The sequence below is a fragment of the Balaenoptera borealis genome, assembly GCF_965194805.1.
Source record: "Balaenoptera borealis genome assembly, chromosome: 1".
Lineage (NCBI taxonomy): Eukaryota > Metazoa > Chordata > Mammalia > Artiodactyla > Balaenopteridae > Balaenoptera > Balaenoptera borealis.
This window is the reverse complement of record NC_138860.1, coordinates 44,186,607-44,201,020: the sequence shown is the minus strand read 5'-3', so window position 1 is coordinate 44,201,020 and position 14,414 is coordinate 44,186,607. Positions and strand designations below refer to the sequence as shown.

The 14,414-nt window shown below is 36.4% G+C and overlaps 1 protein-coding gene across 4 annotated transcripts in view; it reads left to right on the top strand.

The window, feature by feature from the left end:
- Positions 1 to 14,414, top strand: part of PLA2G4A (phospholipase A2 group IVA) — a 158,343-nt gene that overhangs the window by 123,615 nt on the left and 20,314 nt on the right. For all 4 annotated transcript variants that reach the window (XM_082401670.1, XM_082401668.1, XM_082401667.1 and 1 more), the window contains 2 exons: positions 3,811 to 4,053; positions 11,581 to 11,765. In XM_082401670.1, the coding sequence (XP_082257796.1) occupies positions 3,811 to 4,053; positions 11,581 to 11,765 (428 nt within the window). The remainder of the gene's footprint in view (positions 1 to 3,810; positions 4,054 to 11,580; positions 11,766 to 14,414) is intronic.

The following is a 14,414-nucleotide window of genomic DNA, read 5'->3' as shown; positions in this document are numbered from 1 at the left end:
CTGGGCTGTTATTTTTTAGTTGTTCCGGTCTTTTTTTTTTTATTTTGAATTTCTTTTTAATGAAGCGAGATAGTACAAAGGTGATAAATAGCATATGCCTAGCATTTCTAGAATTAATTATGTATTGATTTGGGGACTATCAAGTAGATGTAATAATGGTTTATCAATTATTAAGTAAATTGCCAAAATGATCAGTACATTTGATCACCTCTGCAGTACTAGCTTGTTATCTTAAGGCTGAGTAGTTCAAGGACCCTCTGAATACGGCTGTTTTTGTTTTATTGCCAGCCTACATTGGAGAATGATATTTAGGATGTTTCTGAGGATTTCTTATTAGCTCTTAATATTCATTTTTTAAAATAGCCTTTATTTATTAGAGTACTTTTAGACTCACAGCAAAATTGAGCAAAAAGTACAGAGTTCCCATATATTTCCTGCACCCACACACATAGCCTTCACCACTTTCAGCATCTTATACCAGAGTGGCACATTTATTACAATCAATGAACCTGTACTGACACATCATTATCACCCAAAGTCCAAGCTTTAGGATTCACTCTTGGTGTTGTATATTCTACAGGTCTTCACAAATGTATAATGACATGTATCTACGTTTATAGTATCATACAGAGTACTTTCCCTGCCCTAAAATCTTCTGTGCTCTATTTATCCCTCTGCTTTCCACCCCCAGCCCCTGGCAACCACTGATTTTCTTACTGTCTCCATCATTTTGCCTTTCTAGAATGTTATATAGTTGGAATCATACAGTGTGTAGCCTTTTCAGATTGGCTTCTTTCACTTAGTAATATGCATTTAAGTTTCCTCCATGTCTTTTCATGGCTTGATAGCTCATTTCTTTTTAGCACTGAATAACATTTCATTGTCTGGATATACCATAGTTTATCTGGTTACCTACTGAAGAATATCTTGGTGGCTTTCAAATTTTGGCAGTTATGAATAATGCTGCTATAAACATCCATGTTCAGATTTTTGTCTGGATATGTTTTCAACTCCTTTGGGTAAAAAATCAAGAAGCATGATTTCTGTATCATGTGATAACAAAGTTTTGTAAGAAACTTCCAAACTGTCTTGCAAAGTGATTGTTCCATTTTGTGTTTCCACCAGCAAATGTATGAGAGTTCCTGTTGCTCCACATCCTCACCAGCATTCGGTGCTGTCAGTGTTTTGGATTTTGACATTTCTAATACGTGTGTAGTGTCATCTTGGTGTTTTAATCTGCATTTCCTTGATGACATGTGACATGGAACATCTTTTCATATACTTACTTGCCATCTATATGTCTTCTTTGGTGAGGTGACTACTAAGGTCTTTTGCCCATTTTTAAATTGAGATGTTTGTTTTCTTATTGATGAGTTTTAAAAGTTTTTGGATATTTTGGGTAACAGTCCATTATCAGATGTGTCTTTTTTTTTTTTAATTTTGGGGAGGATGAGCAGTTAACAGTTTTGTTAAACAATGTTTTACTTTGAGTAGAATTCTTTTTTTTTATTGTCTTTTTTTTTAAATTGAAGGGTTAATCAATTCTCTTTTTTTTTTGGCCACCCCACATGGCTTGTGGGATCTCAGTTCCTTGACCAGGGATTGAACACGGGCCATGGCAGTGAAAGCCCAGCATCCTAACTACTAGGCCACCAGGGAGCTCCCCAGATGTGTCTTTTGCAAATATTTTCTCCCAGTCTGTGGCTTGTCTTCTCCTTCTCTTGATGCCCCTTCATTTTTTTTTTTTTTTAATTTATTTTTATTTATTTATTTTTGGCTGTATTGGGTCTTCGTTTCTGTGCGAGGGCTTTCTCTCTAGTTGCGGCAAGCGGGGGCCACTCTTCATCGCGGTGCACGGGCCTCTCACTATCGTGGCCTCTCTTGTTGCGGAGCACAGGCTCCGGATGCGCAGGCTCAGTAGTTGTGGCTCACGGGCCCAGTTGCTCCGTGGCATGTGGGATCTTCCCAGACCAGGGCTCGAACCCGTGTCCCCTGCATTGGCAGGCAGATTCTCAACCACTGCGCCACCAGGGAAGCCCGCCCCTTCATTTTTAGTCACGTGATTTTGAACAAGGTCTTTAGGCATTTTCAACTTTAGTTTTTTCAAATCTGTGCTGGCGTCATTTTACCTGCGCTCACAGAATTGCTGTAATCATCAAATTAGCAAGTGCATACAAAGGGTTTTAAGTTGTAAAGGGCTAATAAATAGAAATTTACTATTAGAATTATAGCTAATAAGCAATACATATGATTTATCTGTTGACTTTTGGGTTCGTCCCACAAATGATGCCATTTCCAAATACATCATAAGGAAAGTAGATCCACTGCTGGTATAGAAGTGGGATAAATTTAATAATAATAATAATAACAACAACAGTGATGATGAAGAAGAAGAAAAAGAGGAGGGAGCTCCAAACCTTTGGAAAATGATTGAGTGTCTTATTCATATCCTGTGTAACTAAGATATAAATCATTCATTTTAGAGCCTGATTCATTCTATTGAAAGATTTTCTTTGTTATACTTGGCATTAGAAAAATGTGGGAGTAGAAAAGACTGTATATTTGTTTTTTCATGACTAGGCAGTCATCTGCATTGTTTATTGAGAGAAAGATCCCTCCATTTACTGAGCTCAGTTAAGCTAATCTTTTGAAGATAAAAATCAATATTTATTATGGTCTTATGTATGTTTAGTTACCATTTATTGAAAATTATGAAGTTTGAACATAGATTCTTTTTTTCTTCTCTCAACACACACACACACACACACACACATACACATATAGATTTATATATGCATATATATTTATATCCAGGGTTCCCAGAAATCTGAACAGAAGGGATTTAGGTAGGGGAGATTGTACTCTACCATACAGTGTTCTTAGATTTGAGTTATGAATGAATAATATTGATGATGAGGATTATGACACTGCTGCTATTACAACTATTTCTACTACCAACTAGTGTTTATTGAGAATTTAACGTGGGCTTAAATTTTTCTAAGAAATTTACATGAATGCATTAACTTAGTTTATCCTCACAACAACCCTATGAGGTTTACTTATGAGGAAATGAAGACTGAGAAGGGTCAACTAACTAGTAAACAGTGGAGAGAGGATTGGAATCAGGGTAGTGTGGTTCTGGAGCCACTGCTCTAAATAACTACACAATATGGCTTCCCAGTAGTAGTGATGAGTGCATAGATTTTAAGGAAAAATCGTTGAAAATGGCTTCTTTTGGAAGATTCCTGAATTTTAACACATTTTAAAACACATGTTTAATTTACAGACTTTTAAACCCCAAACTTTATAAGCAAGAATGAAATGACAGTTCAGAGGGCAAATATATGTTGAATCCTTCAGTTGTCTGCTCTCAGTCTGCATGATTTCTGGATGTTTATTAAACAGGACAGGGAAGGAAACTTGGGAAAGGAAGGGGATTAGCTACTGTGGATATTCCCTCTGTGTGTATGTGTGTGTGTGTGTGTGTGTGTGTGTATGTGTGTGTAGCCAGGGAAAAGAAAGAAAAGAATTTGGGAAAGGGAAAAACAGAAGTTTCTCTGGAAATTAAAGAATAGGCCAAGCAACACTGCCGAGAATACAGCCTTTAGACTGACTACCGGTAAACAGTACAGTAAAAATAAGTAAAGAACAAAAATGATTAACGGAAATATTTACTATAATTTACACAAATGTTTATTGAGTCAAAAGCTGTAGAGCTTCATCATTAATGTTAACATTCCATCGCCCAAAGATCTTTTTCGTTATTATGGATTTTCGGAATCTGTATAATGATCTTTTCTTTTTCCTTAGGCACTGAAAATGAAGAAGCAGAAAGAGAATATCAAAATGATAATCAAGCAAGTTGGGTCCAACGTATGATAATGGCCTTGGTGAGTGACTCAGCTTTGTTTAATACCAGAGAAGGACGAGCTGGGAAGGTGCACAACTTCATGCTGGGCTTGAATCTCAATACATCCTATCCGATGTCTCCTTTGAGAAACTTTACCACCCAGGAGTCCTTGGAGGAAGATGAATTGGATGCAGCTGTAGCAGGTAAGTACACAAAATGTAATCCATGGAAGCTAATTCAGGAGATCTTTCTTCCTTCTCTGGGGAGGAGCATTTTAATTATTAATAGTAATTAATTTACAATCAAATTTTAAAACATGCATTTAATGTATGAAGGGCTCTGAGTTGTTTTTTTGGAAGAAAAAATACATTGGGCAGGAAGTGGCATCGTCATGTCAGCATAAACAGTTTTCATTGAAATATTGAGGGGGACTTTGCTCCTCTCTATATTGGTCAAGGTTCACTCACAACAAACAGGAAACCCTCTCCCTTGTTTAAGCAAAAGAGGTTTAAAGTAGGTGCTTACAAAATTGTTCCAGGGCTTGGAGGAGCAAGCTCCAGGCTGAGCATCTCGGAATGACTCCAAAAACACTTCAGGATCACCCCCACAAACGCTCCCCACAACGGTGCTTGGCAGTAGAAATAGCAGAAACATAGCCTCTGTCTCATTTCCTCCTTCAAATCTCACGTGGGTGTTTCTCCTTGGCAGAGAATAGGTCTCAGCAGAGCCAGAGCTGGGAGGGAATCTGGTACACGTGGTCCTCAGCCTATGTCTCCAGTGCAGAGCAGTAATGTGTGCCCCCTAGGGGTGTGAGTGGAGTTGAGTTTGCCCATCTGCAGTGTCCCTCAGGCTACTGAATCTGTCCTTCCAGTTCTCTGAAAGGTTAGGTAACTTTCTTAAGGCCACTTAAGAACCTCATAAGAACCCACTCACTTTCAGGTTTGTCACTTAACCAAACTCCAAAGAATACTTGCCTTGATTCTTCGGTTCCATGCATGTTCCAAATTAAAAGGTAAATTTGTCTTGGTGACTAATCACTACATAATTATCTTTCTTATAATGCTCCTGGCATCTTACATTTTTTCTACTTCTTCATACCATCTTTTTCCCCTTAACTGCCCAAACGTCATTTCTCAATCATTTCTGCCTAAGAACATTGACAGGAGGCTATGAGAATGTACATGGAAATTTTTCCAAAAAACTTTCTACTACTGTTTAAGGATTCTACCTATAAAAATTAGACATGGCTTTAGATCTTATTATTGTTTAGGTAATGCTGTTTCTGTTTGTTGCTTGAGCTTAAGGGAAATTGCAGAAGCAAAAGTTACCCCTGTTTTTTAAACAAGAGGAGTAGAAACTCACTATATTTTGCATTATGTTTGTGGCATCAAAGTCTAGGACATGATTATATACCTGCAATGCAAACCCTTTCACATGAACTATAATAAAAGTCTATTTGTGATAAAGTCAGTGTCTCTTTTTAAATTCATCCAAAATAAAAACACTTGACCATACAATCAGTGATGTTATTTTTTTGTGTGTTACTTATGATTTAACTTATTGCTATTACAATACCAATTAAATGTATCTTCTTTAGAAGCAGGCTTTATGGATGAATTATGATGGGCTTAAACAAACAAACAAACCAACAAAAAAACTCAGCCTCATAGAGCATTTAGGACTAGAAAGAATCGTTAGTTATTTTACTCCATAGAAAAGGAAGATCAAAGAAGATAGCATCATGTTTACCTAGAATTGCTCAGCTGAGCTAGAATTGGGACACTTGAACAGGCTTCTTGACATTGCTCAGAAGCCTTTCCCTCCCGCTCACTCTCTTCCTCATAGCCCTTGGTTTTATTAGTCATCGTCTTGCTGATGTAAAAATGGAAGTTTCCTTGTGTGTACTTATTACGTCTGTTTTATGTTATTACTTTAATCACAATACCAAGCATAGCTCCTTCTGTGGTTTGCACAGCACAAGTCCTGCACTCGACATTTTAACAGCTTCCTGGTGGTTTTGCAATAGTTTATGTAGATTTGGAGGTGTTAGCGTTGCTCAGAAAAATACAGTGCTCAGTTAAATTTGAATTTCAATTTATATATATATATATATATATATATATAGAGAGAGAGAGAGAGAGAGAGAGAGAGAGAATATAAGTATGCCCTTTATAACATTTGGGACATCCTTGTATAAAAATTGTTTGCTGTTTATCTGAAATTTAAACTTAACTGGGCAACCTACGTTTTTATTAGATACATTTGGTACCCTTAGGAAGTCTGCCTCTTTCATTATTCTCACCATATGTCAGATTGTTCTTCATTTTCATCTTTCTTCTTTCCTTTGTTCGTTCTTGCATTGCCACAGTATTTACAGAGCTCCTTCAGTGTGCGTGGCACTAGGGATCCAGCTGTCAACAAGACATGCAGTCCTTGCCCTCATGAAGATTAAAATCATTTCATGACCCTTCCTTGAAAATTTGATTCTTGGAGGGACTTATATACTTTATTTAACAATGATAGAAAAGTACAGTAAAACTAAAAGCCAGCAACCCTGATCCTGATGCGATTGTAGGTCCCCGAGGATGCATGATCTTCATTTGCCGTCCCTCTAGTGCTTGGAGGATAATAGTCGTGCATCACCTTATCTGACTTCTTTATTCGGTGCCTTTTGAAAAAAGAGTCAGGGACAGTTTTCATAAAATGACATGAAGAGATAGAAAATATTAATCATCCTAAAATATGATATTACACAGGTTGAATATTTCTTTTGTTGAGATATATTGAAATGTTCTAACCTAAAATTGTTTTAGATTAATGAGCTTCAGAAGGAACTTTAAATATTATTTCTCAGTGTGTATCTCATTAAATTACACTTCAGTCACTTTATATTTATCTGATTGAAAAAATGTATACAGCATGTTGACTTTAGTCAAAAATCCAGTTCGGTGAGTGACAAGTTCATTCAAGTTTGTTGCTTATGAACCAACATTGCTAAAACTGACTGCATTTTAGACTGAATATACTGAATTGATTAGTGCTTTTTCAGACAAAGCCCTTACCAAAATAGACCCTTTTTATCTCCCTCTGGTTATTTCCAAATTTTAGAATAAAACTATATGTTTGAAATGAAAAGTTAAAAGGTTTATCATAAAATGTTATCAACGTTGTTCATAAAATCGTCATTAAAACTTTTATTTATTATACAGTTAAAATACCACAATGAAAACATTAATTAAGGTTATTGCTCTTTTATTTTTAGAGATTTTTAAAAATCTTATCTAGTATTATGTTGGGAAAAATCTTACATTTAGTTCACTATTTTGTTTATATGGATTTTGTTTATACAGATTAAAATTTGAGCATTTAGAATAATCTCTCAACCTAAAATGAGAAAAAGTTAGTGTATTACTTTTGTGCCTATTGCTTCACCTTGCAGACCATCTTTTGAAAACAAGAGAAATAAGATGAAAAAATTCCCCTCATTTGTTTACTTCAAAATAGTTGTATACCTGTGGAAACTAATTTTAGAGAAGCTGCTCACTAGTTACATGACTTCTTTCCTGTTTACTTTTGTGTTTATATTATTTACTGTGACATACACCATCTGGAATAAGAAATCAAGACATGAGTTCATTTAGGACAGAGTTCAAAACACAAACATCCAAATATTTGTACATTATAAATTGAATCTGTGTGATGTATTTGTAGAACAACCACTGTAAAATTCCACAGCTGAACTGTTAAGGAAATGGTTCATAATTATAAAACAGAGATTGTTTCCGTACCTATCAAAGAACCTGATTAACTCATTCACAGGTTGAGAAACCATGTAAACTTTAATTTACAGGAGGATGTTCTTTCATAGGGGCATTCATCAAACTTTCTATGACGTTTTAGTAGATATTAATAAATAGGGTTCAAGTTCAAATAAGTTTGGAAAAACTAACAACTCCATCCCCCTCTTCACAATGCCATGGGATACCCTAATGAGTTTGAGAAATCCTACTTAAAGATGCCTCAAGTATAGTACTTTAAAAGCAGCTTCACTTGCATTTGAATCCCAACTGTGTCATTTATTAGCTGGACAGTCCTGAGCCATTACTTAGCGTAACCTCTGCTAACAACGATAGAAAAGTAGAATGAAACTAAAAACCAACAACCTGATCCTGATGGAACCATAGGTTAGTGAGGAAGCAACAATCTTCATTGTTTACTCCAATGGTTAACTTATAAAACAGAAACAATTGTTACCTATCTTATAGAGTTATTGTCAAGATTAAGTGGCATCTCCACTAAAAAGTAGTATTAGTCCAAGGCATAGTAAGGAAAATAGGGAACATGCATTATAATTTGTTATTATTTTAAGTTGTTGAATCTTGTGTTTCTCAAACCTATTTGATCATGGAACTCTTAATTTGTATATAGAATATCTGTTAATATCTTGCAAAACTATTTTTTTTTACAACACAATTAGGAAACATTACTTCCCGTCAGTTTATATGGAAGGTTGGAACCATGGTGTTTAGCTACATGCCAGAGCTGGGAATTGGTCCACATGATGATTTTTCTCTCAAATATAATCTTGGATTTAAAACAGGAAAAAGGAGACTATTAGCTTCATGATGAGAAGGGGGAACTCAAACAGAATAGGAGAGAAATAGTCTGTTTCTGGTTAATCTTTTAGCTAAAATTTAAAGCATCAGTTTATAAAACCAGAGAAAAATATTTGTGAATTATCATTGTACTTTATTATTTTAGGGAAAATCATGTCATTGTAAAAAAAATTCCCATTAATGTGTTTTTAATTTTTTATGCTTAATTGTGATAAAAAACACATATCAATGTGGTTTTCATGATTGATAGATGCATGTGTAGATTGCCTCTATACATTGTACTTATTGCTTTTTTTTTAAGATTTTTTTTCTTTGATGGACCATTTTTTTAAAGTCTTTATTGAATTTGTTACAACACTGCTTCTGTTCTATGTTTTGGTTTTTTGGCTGTGAGGCATATGGGATCTTAGCTCCCCTACCAGGGATTGAACCTGCACCCCCTGCATTGGAAGGCAAAGTCTTAACCACTGGACCACCAGGGAAATCCCCAGTTATTGTTTTTTAAATTACCCATTTCAAAACCTTTTAGTCTTATGGCTGTGCCACTTTCTGAAGTAACAGTGTGACACTGTGTGTAGGGTTTAGACTTCCTGGACCTGGCTTGGAAACTGGACTCTCACAGTGTGAAACTGAACCTGTTAGGGCCTCATTTCCTTATCTTTAAAATGATACTAATAATATCTCTTTTGTCTTCTAAGGAGTTTTCTAAGGATGATAAATCTTATATATGAAATTTCTAATAGATTATAGATACTCAAAATAAAGCTGCTTTTAGGACAAATAAAAGTGCCCAAATATAAATTTCTAGCTTATTAGTAAAATGTTTTAAAACTAATATAAGATAAAGACTCATAATTCTTCACCTTTTTAAAAAATTCACATATGTAATTTGTAAACAATAAAAATTTCAGAGGAATAGATGATACAATTGGGTTTGATAATATATATATATATATATATATAATATATATATATATTTCAATTTTACAATTCTTAAGTTTCAGGTTCTGTGATAGATAGATATTTAGAATTCTGGCTGGTGGCAAAGTACATTGTCACTACATCGATACTTGATAAGAAAATAGCATTAACCTGAAGATAATTATTTAAAGAATGATATCTCTGCTCTCTCCTTTTTGGCCTAGGCATTCACCCTGGACATAGCAAGACTTTTTTTTTCTTTTTTAACTTGACCTGCCTTTTCATTCAGTTACATGACCTTATTCTTGTCTAACACCCCCGTCCCCCATTGTTTCTTGGTTTTCTTTTTTAGCATATGTGTTTTTCGTCTAAGACTGTTTTTCACACCTTCCTACTTTCCTTCAGTACACATCACCTCAGATGTAAACTCTTTTCCACTTTATTTACAAACATCACTAGTAAATGTTTCTAACATTCATTTGTTATTCAGTATTTTAGAGATGAGAAGTTTTTATAGATATGAGAGAAGAAAACAATGACTGTTAACTGTAGAAACTTCTAAGGATATTAATGTTTTCTTAAGTAACTAAACCAAAGTCTAATTGAGAACTGTTTCAATTCACATTGAATAAGTGTTCTGGCTAATTGTCTCATGGGTGTTTTAGTTTCAGCTTCTAGTGATGATGAGGACTATAGATTTTAATCAGACATTAAGAATTTAAAGATTTACTTTCCTCTTTGATCTCTTGCTCTTACAATGTAGTGATAAAATCGACTGTGAGAGAATTATAATCAGCATCATTCTTATTTCGAAATATATAGAGGGAATTAACATGTGATGGGTTTCTACCATGTACTGAACATTTTCCTGGGTAATAGGTATTAACTGCATTTTATAGGTGATTGTATAAACACAGATTGCTCTGATCCTCTAGTTTTTGTTGTTTCCTCTATGAAAATGCTCACCAGTGGAATTTAAAATCTTGCTCAGAGGTCATAATGCATGTCTAGCATGAGCACCTTCACTCTATCCTACTGTAGTAAACCTCCCTCTTGAGCTTTGCTGCCCTTCTTTCTAACAGAACAAGTGGGAACAAGTGTGAGGGCAAGGGGACAGAACAAAATAATTGCATGTCATTTCATTCAGCTCAAATCAATTTAATTCTGATCACATTTCTTTCTCTTAGGAAGAGGATTAGGAGCACCACACATAAATGTGAACAGCAACATGTTATCAATATTATTTGTTCATAAAACTAATGATCTCTAGGCCCTGCTTTCCTTCAGATCCCTTGCCATCTCATCCTACTCTCCTCTTAAGTTGTAGCCACACTGTACTTCCTCAAACATACCACTCCTTACTCTGCCTTGGGGCCTTTGCTCTAGTTCTTCCCTCTCCCTGGAAAAAAATACCACACCCTCCAAATCCTTAGATGGCCAATTCTCTCTTGTGAATCTGGTCTCAAAGTCTTCTCAGAGAGGTCTCTCCTGACTACCTACCTGAAGTTCCTCCTTATCCTATTACCCTCTATTATTTCCCTCATTGTATTTATCACTGCCTGAACCATCTTTTAATATATTTGTTTACTGATTTACCAGCAGTGTGCTCTATTGGAGAAGAGTTTGCATCTCTCTTGTTCAGCACCTGGAGTAGTGCCTGAAGAGTAGCAGACAATACATGTTTGCTGAATGTGTCAGCTGGGTTATTCTCTTAGACTCCCATCACCTAGAGAGGTGCTGTGTGGGATCCCTTCAGACTCTGCCACTCCCAAGTTGTGTCATTTTAGAGATGAATTTAATGTATTTCATCCTCCATTTATAGATATCCTCTATCTCACGTCTGTTCTAAGACTTAAGCAAGATAATGCATGAGGAAATGTTTTTAAACACTAAAGATCTATGTAATGTGAAGTAATGCTACGACAGGGATCATGGTGCACAGAGTAGAGTTACTACTAGGGCCTGAGCCTTGCTTGCACTTTCCATGTATCATCCCACTTAATCCTCACAGCAACCTTGTTGATAGAATCTTTTATTCTGATATTACAGATGAAGAAACCAAAAGTCTCCAAGCCCTGAGGGCCTAACCATAGGGAATTCTTCTCACACACTTACATAACAAATAGTTTTAATATTCTAAATAATGTTAAATGATTGTTTAATTCATTCTTTTCTTTTCTATCCTTTTTAAAGATCCTGATGAATTTGAGCAGATATATGAGCCTCTGGATGTCAAAAGGAAAAAGATTCATGTGGTGGACAGTGGCCTCACATTTAACCTGCCATACCCCTTGATCCTGAGACCTCAAAGAGGAGTTGATCTCATCATCTCCTTTGACTTTTCTGCAAGGCCAAGTGACTCCAGTCCTCCGTTCAAGGTAAGGAGAATTTATGTAGCATTCCATTATCTGCCACATTCTTTTGCATTGCCTTGTAGCTATCTTAGTCCTCCCAATTTCTTATCCCTTTAGCCTATTTTCTACATTATTTTCAGTAATATTTCCAAAACACAGATGTGGTTCAGTCACTTCCCTGCTTAAAAAAACTTTTAAATGACTTCCCATGATCCTTGTTCAAGTTCATAGTCCTGAGCAGGACAAGAATGATGCAATATATCTAAAGTTCATGAAGCAAATTAGGCTGAAATTTGGGAGTTAGCAGGTAAAAGATAAGTAAAACGATGCACGGGGAGTGTATACTATGAGAAGAGAAGAGGATGTAAAATAGTATCTTGATGATTCAACAATAATATCAGGGGAAAAGGATACAAACCAAGGAAATGTGCAGTGTTATAAAACCAAGTCAAGATATTTAACAACAGGAAGTCTTTGGTGAAAAGCAGTTTCAATAGGGTTGAGAGGGCAGAAGTCATACTGCAGTGATTGGAGGGTTAAGTGGAAGTTAAGAAAATGGAGACAATTCTATAAACTGTTCAAGGAAGAAGGAGATGGGCTATATCTGCACGAGGATGTGGAGAATAAGAAAATTGTGTGTGTGGAGGGGTGTGTCGGAGGTACTCGAGTGTGTTTAAATGTTTCGATGGTTAGGACTCATGAATGAAGAAATGTTATTGGAGAATGGAGAGATGACATACATGATAGAGTTACACCCCTGGGAAGGTTACAGGGGTACGGAGTGGAAGGAAGATACAAAAATACAGGTGGACAGGAGTCTGGAAATGTCTGTATTGGGACAAGAGAGAAGGGGGGAAATTATGGCTATGGATGGAGTTTAGCTGTTAGGCACTGAGAAGGGAAGATGGGAAAGTACTCACTTGATAACTTCTAACTTTTAGAGGAATTAGGAGTCAGCATTATCTTTTGAGGGTGAGAGAATGGAGGAAGTGGAGCCAGGGTATGAGGATAGTAAAAGTCTGCCTATATGAAGAAACGAGGAAAAGTTCTGACTAGGGCAATGTAGAACAATTGCTGGGCAGCACTCAAGTGAGACCACGAATGTTATTTGTTCCTTTTGCCTCAAACTTTCTTTAGATGCAGCTCAAATGTTACCTTTCTTGACCTCCACAGGTATAGTTTTAGTACAAAGGACTTAGTAAATTCGTCTAACAGCGATTTTCATGTTCTACTCTCCATATTTGTTTACATCATATTGCTTCCACTGTCTGTGAACTCCTTGGGAACTAGAACACTCATTGTGTGTGTGTGTGTGTGTGTGTGTGTGTGTGTGTTAATCATTTGGTTCTAATTGCTTTATAAGTGCTAGCCCAAATTATGAGTATGTAGGACAGTTTTTGTGGGTGAATGAATGAAATGCTATAATAGATATGAAGTTATTATTCCCTATTCATAGATTAAGAAATGGAAACTCACAGAAATTAAGTGAAATAGTTCATGATCTCCCAACCAGGAAGAGTCAGTGATAACCCAGGTCCTCAGACATCTGTTTTCCTTTATATTGTACATGATTAAACTGTTCTCAAGACTAATAATGGTTATAATAACTCTTTTATATATATATATAAACCTCATATTTTATTTTATTTCTATTTATTTTTTATTTTATTTTTTTAATTAATAGCTACTTTATTTATTTATTTATTTATTTATTTATTTATTTATTTATAGCTGTGTTGGGTCTTCGTTTCGTGCGAGGGCTTTCTCTAGTTGCGGCAAGCGGGGGCCACTCTTCATCGCGGTGCGCGGGCCTCTCACTATCGCGGCCCCTCCCGTTGCGGGGCACAGGCTCCAGACGCGCAGGCTCAGCAGTTGTGGCTCACGGGCCCAGTTGCTCCGCGGCATGTGGGATTTTCCCAGACCAGGGCTCGAACCCGTGTCCCCTGCATTAGCAGGCAGATTCTCAACCACTGCGCCACCAGGGAAGCCCCTCTATTTGTTTATTTTTTTAAAAATTTTTGGCCATGCCGCAGGGTATGTGGGATCTTAATTCCCCGACCAATGATCGAACCCACGCTCCATGCAGTGGAAGCGCAGAGTCTTAACCACTGAATCGCCAGGGGAAGTCCCCTAAACCTCATATTTTAAAAGTGCTTTCATATTTTACCTTTTTTGAGGCAGTCACTGGTATTCAGACAAAGAAACAAGGATTGATGAGATAAGAAATCTCATCACATCAACAAATTAAATAAGATAATGGGTGAAAAGAGCATAGCTCAGGATCTGGCTAGGAAAGTGGTAGTTAAGAAGTAGTCAAGTTGGACCAAATTCTAAGGCTCCAGAATGAAAATGTAACGTTCTTCTCCTTTCACTAGCTGCCTCCTTTGTACACACTGTGTGTGTACTTTTCCCTGCACTGTGTGCTATGTGCTGTGCACAGCAGTTAATGGTAAAACATAGTTCTTTTTTTTTTCGTAACTATGTAATATCTTTGTTTATTTTTTAAATTTATTTTTATTTATTTATTTTATTTTTGGCTACGTTGGGTCTTCTTTGTTGCGCACAGGCTTTCTCTAGTTGCGGCGAGCGGGGGCTACTCTTCATTGCGGTGTGCGGGCTTCTCATTGCAGTGGCTTCTCTTGTTGCAGAGCACGGGCTCTAGGTGCGCGGTCA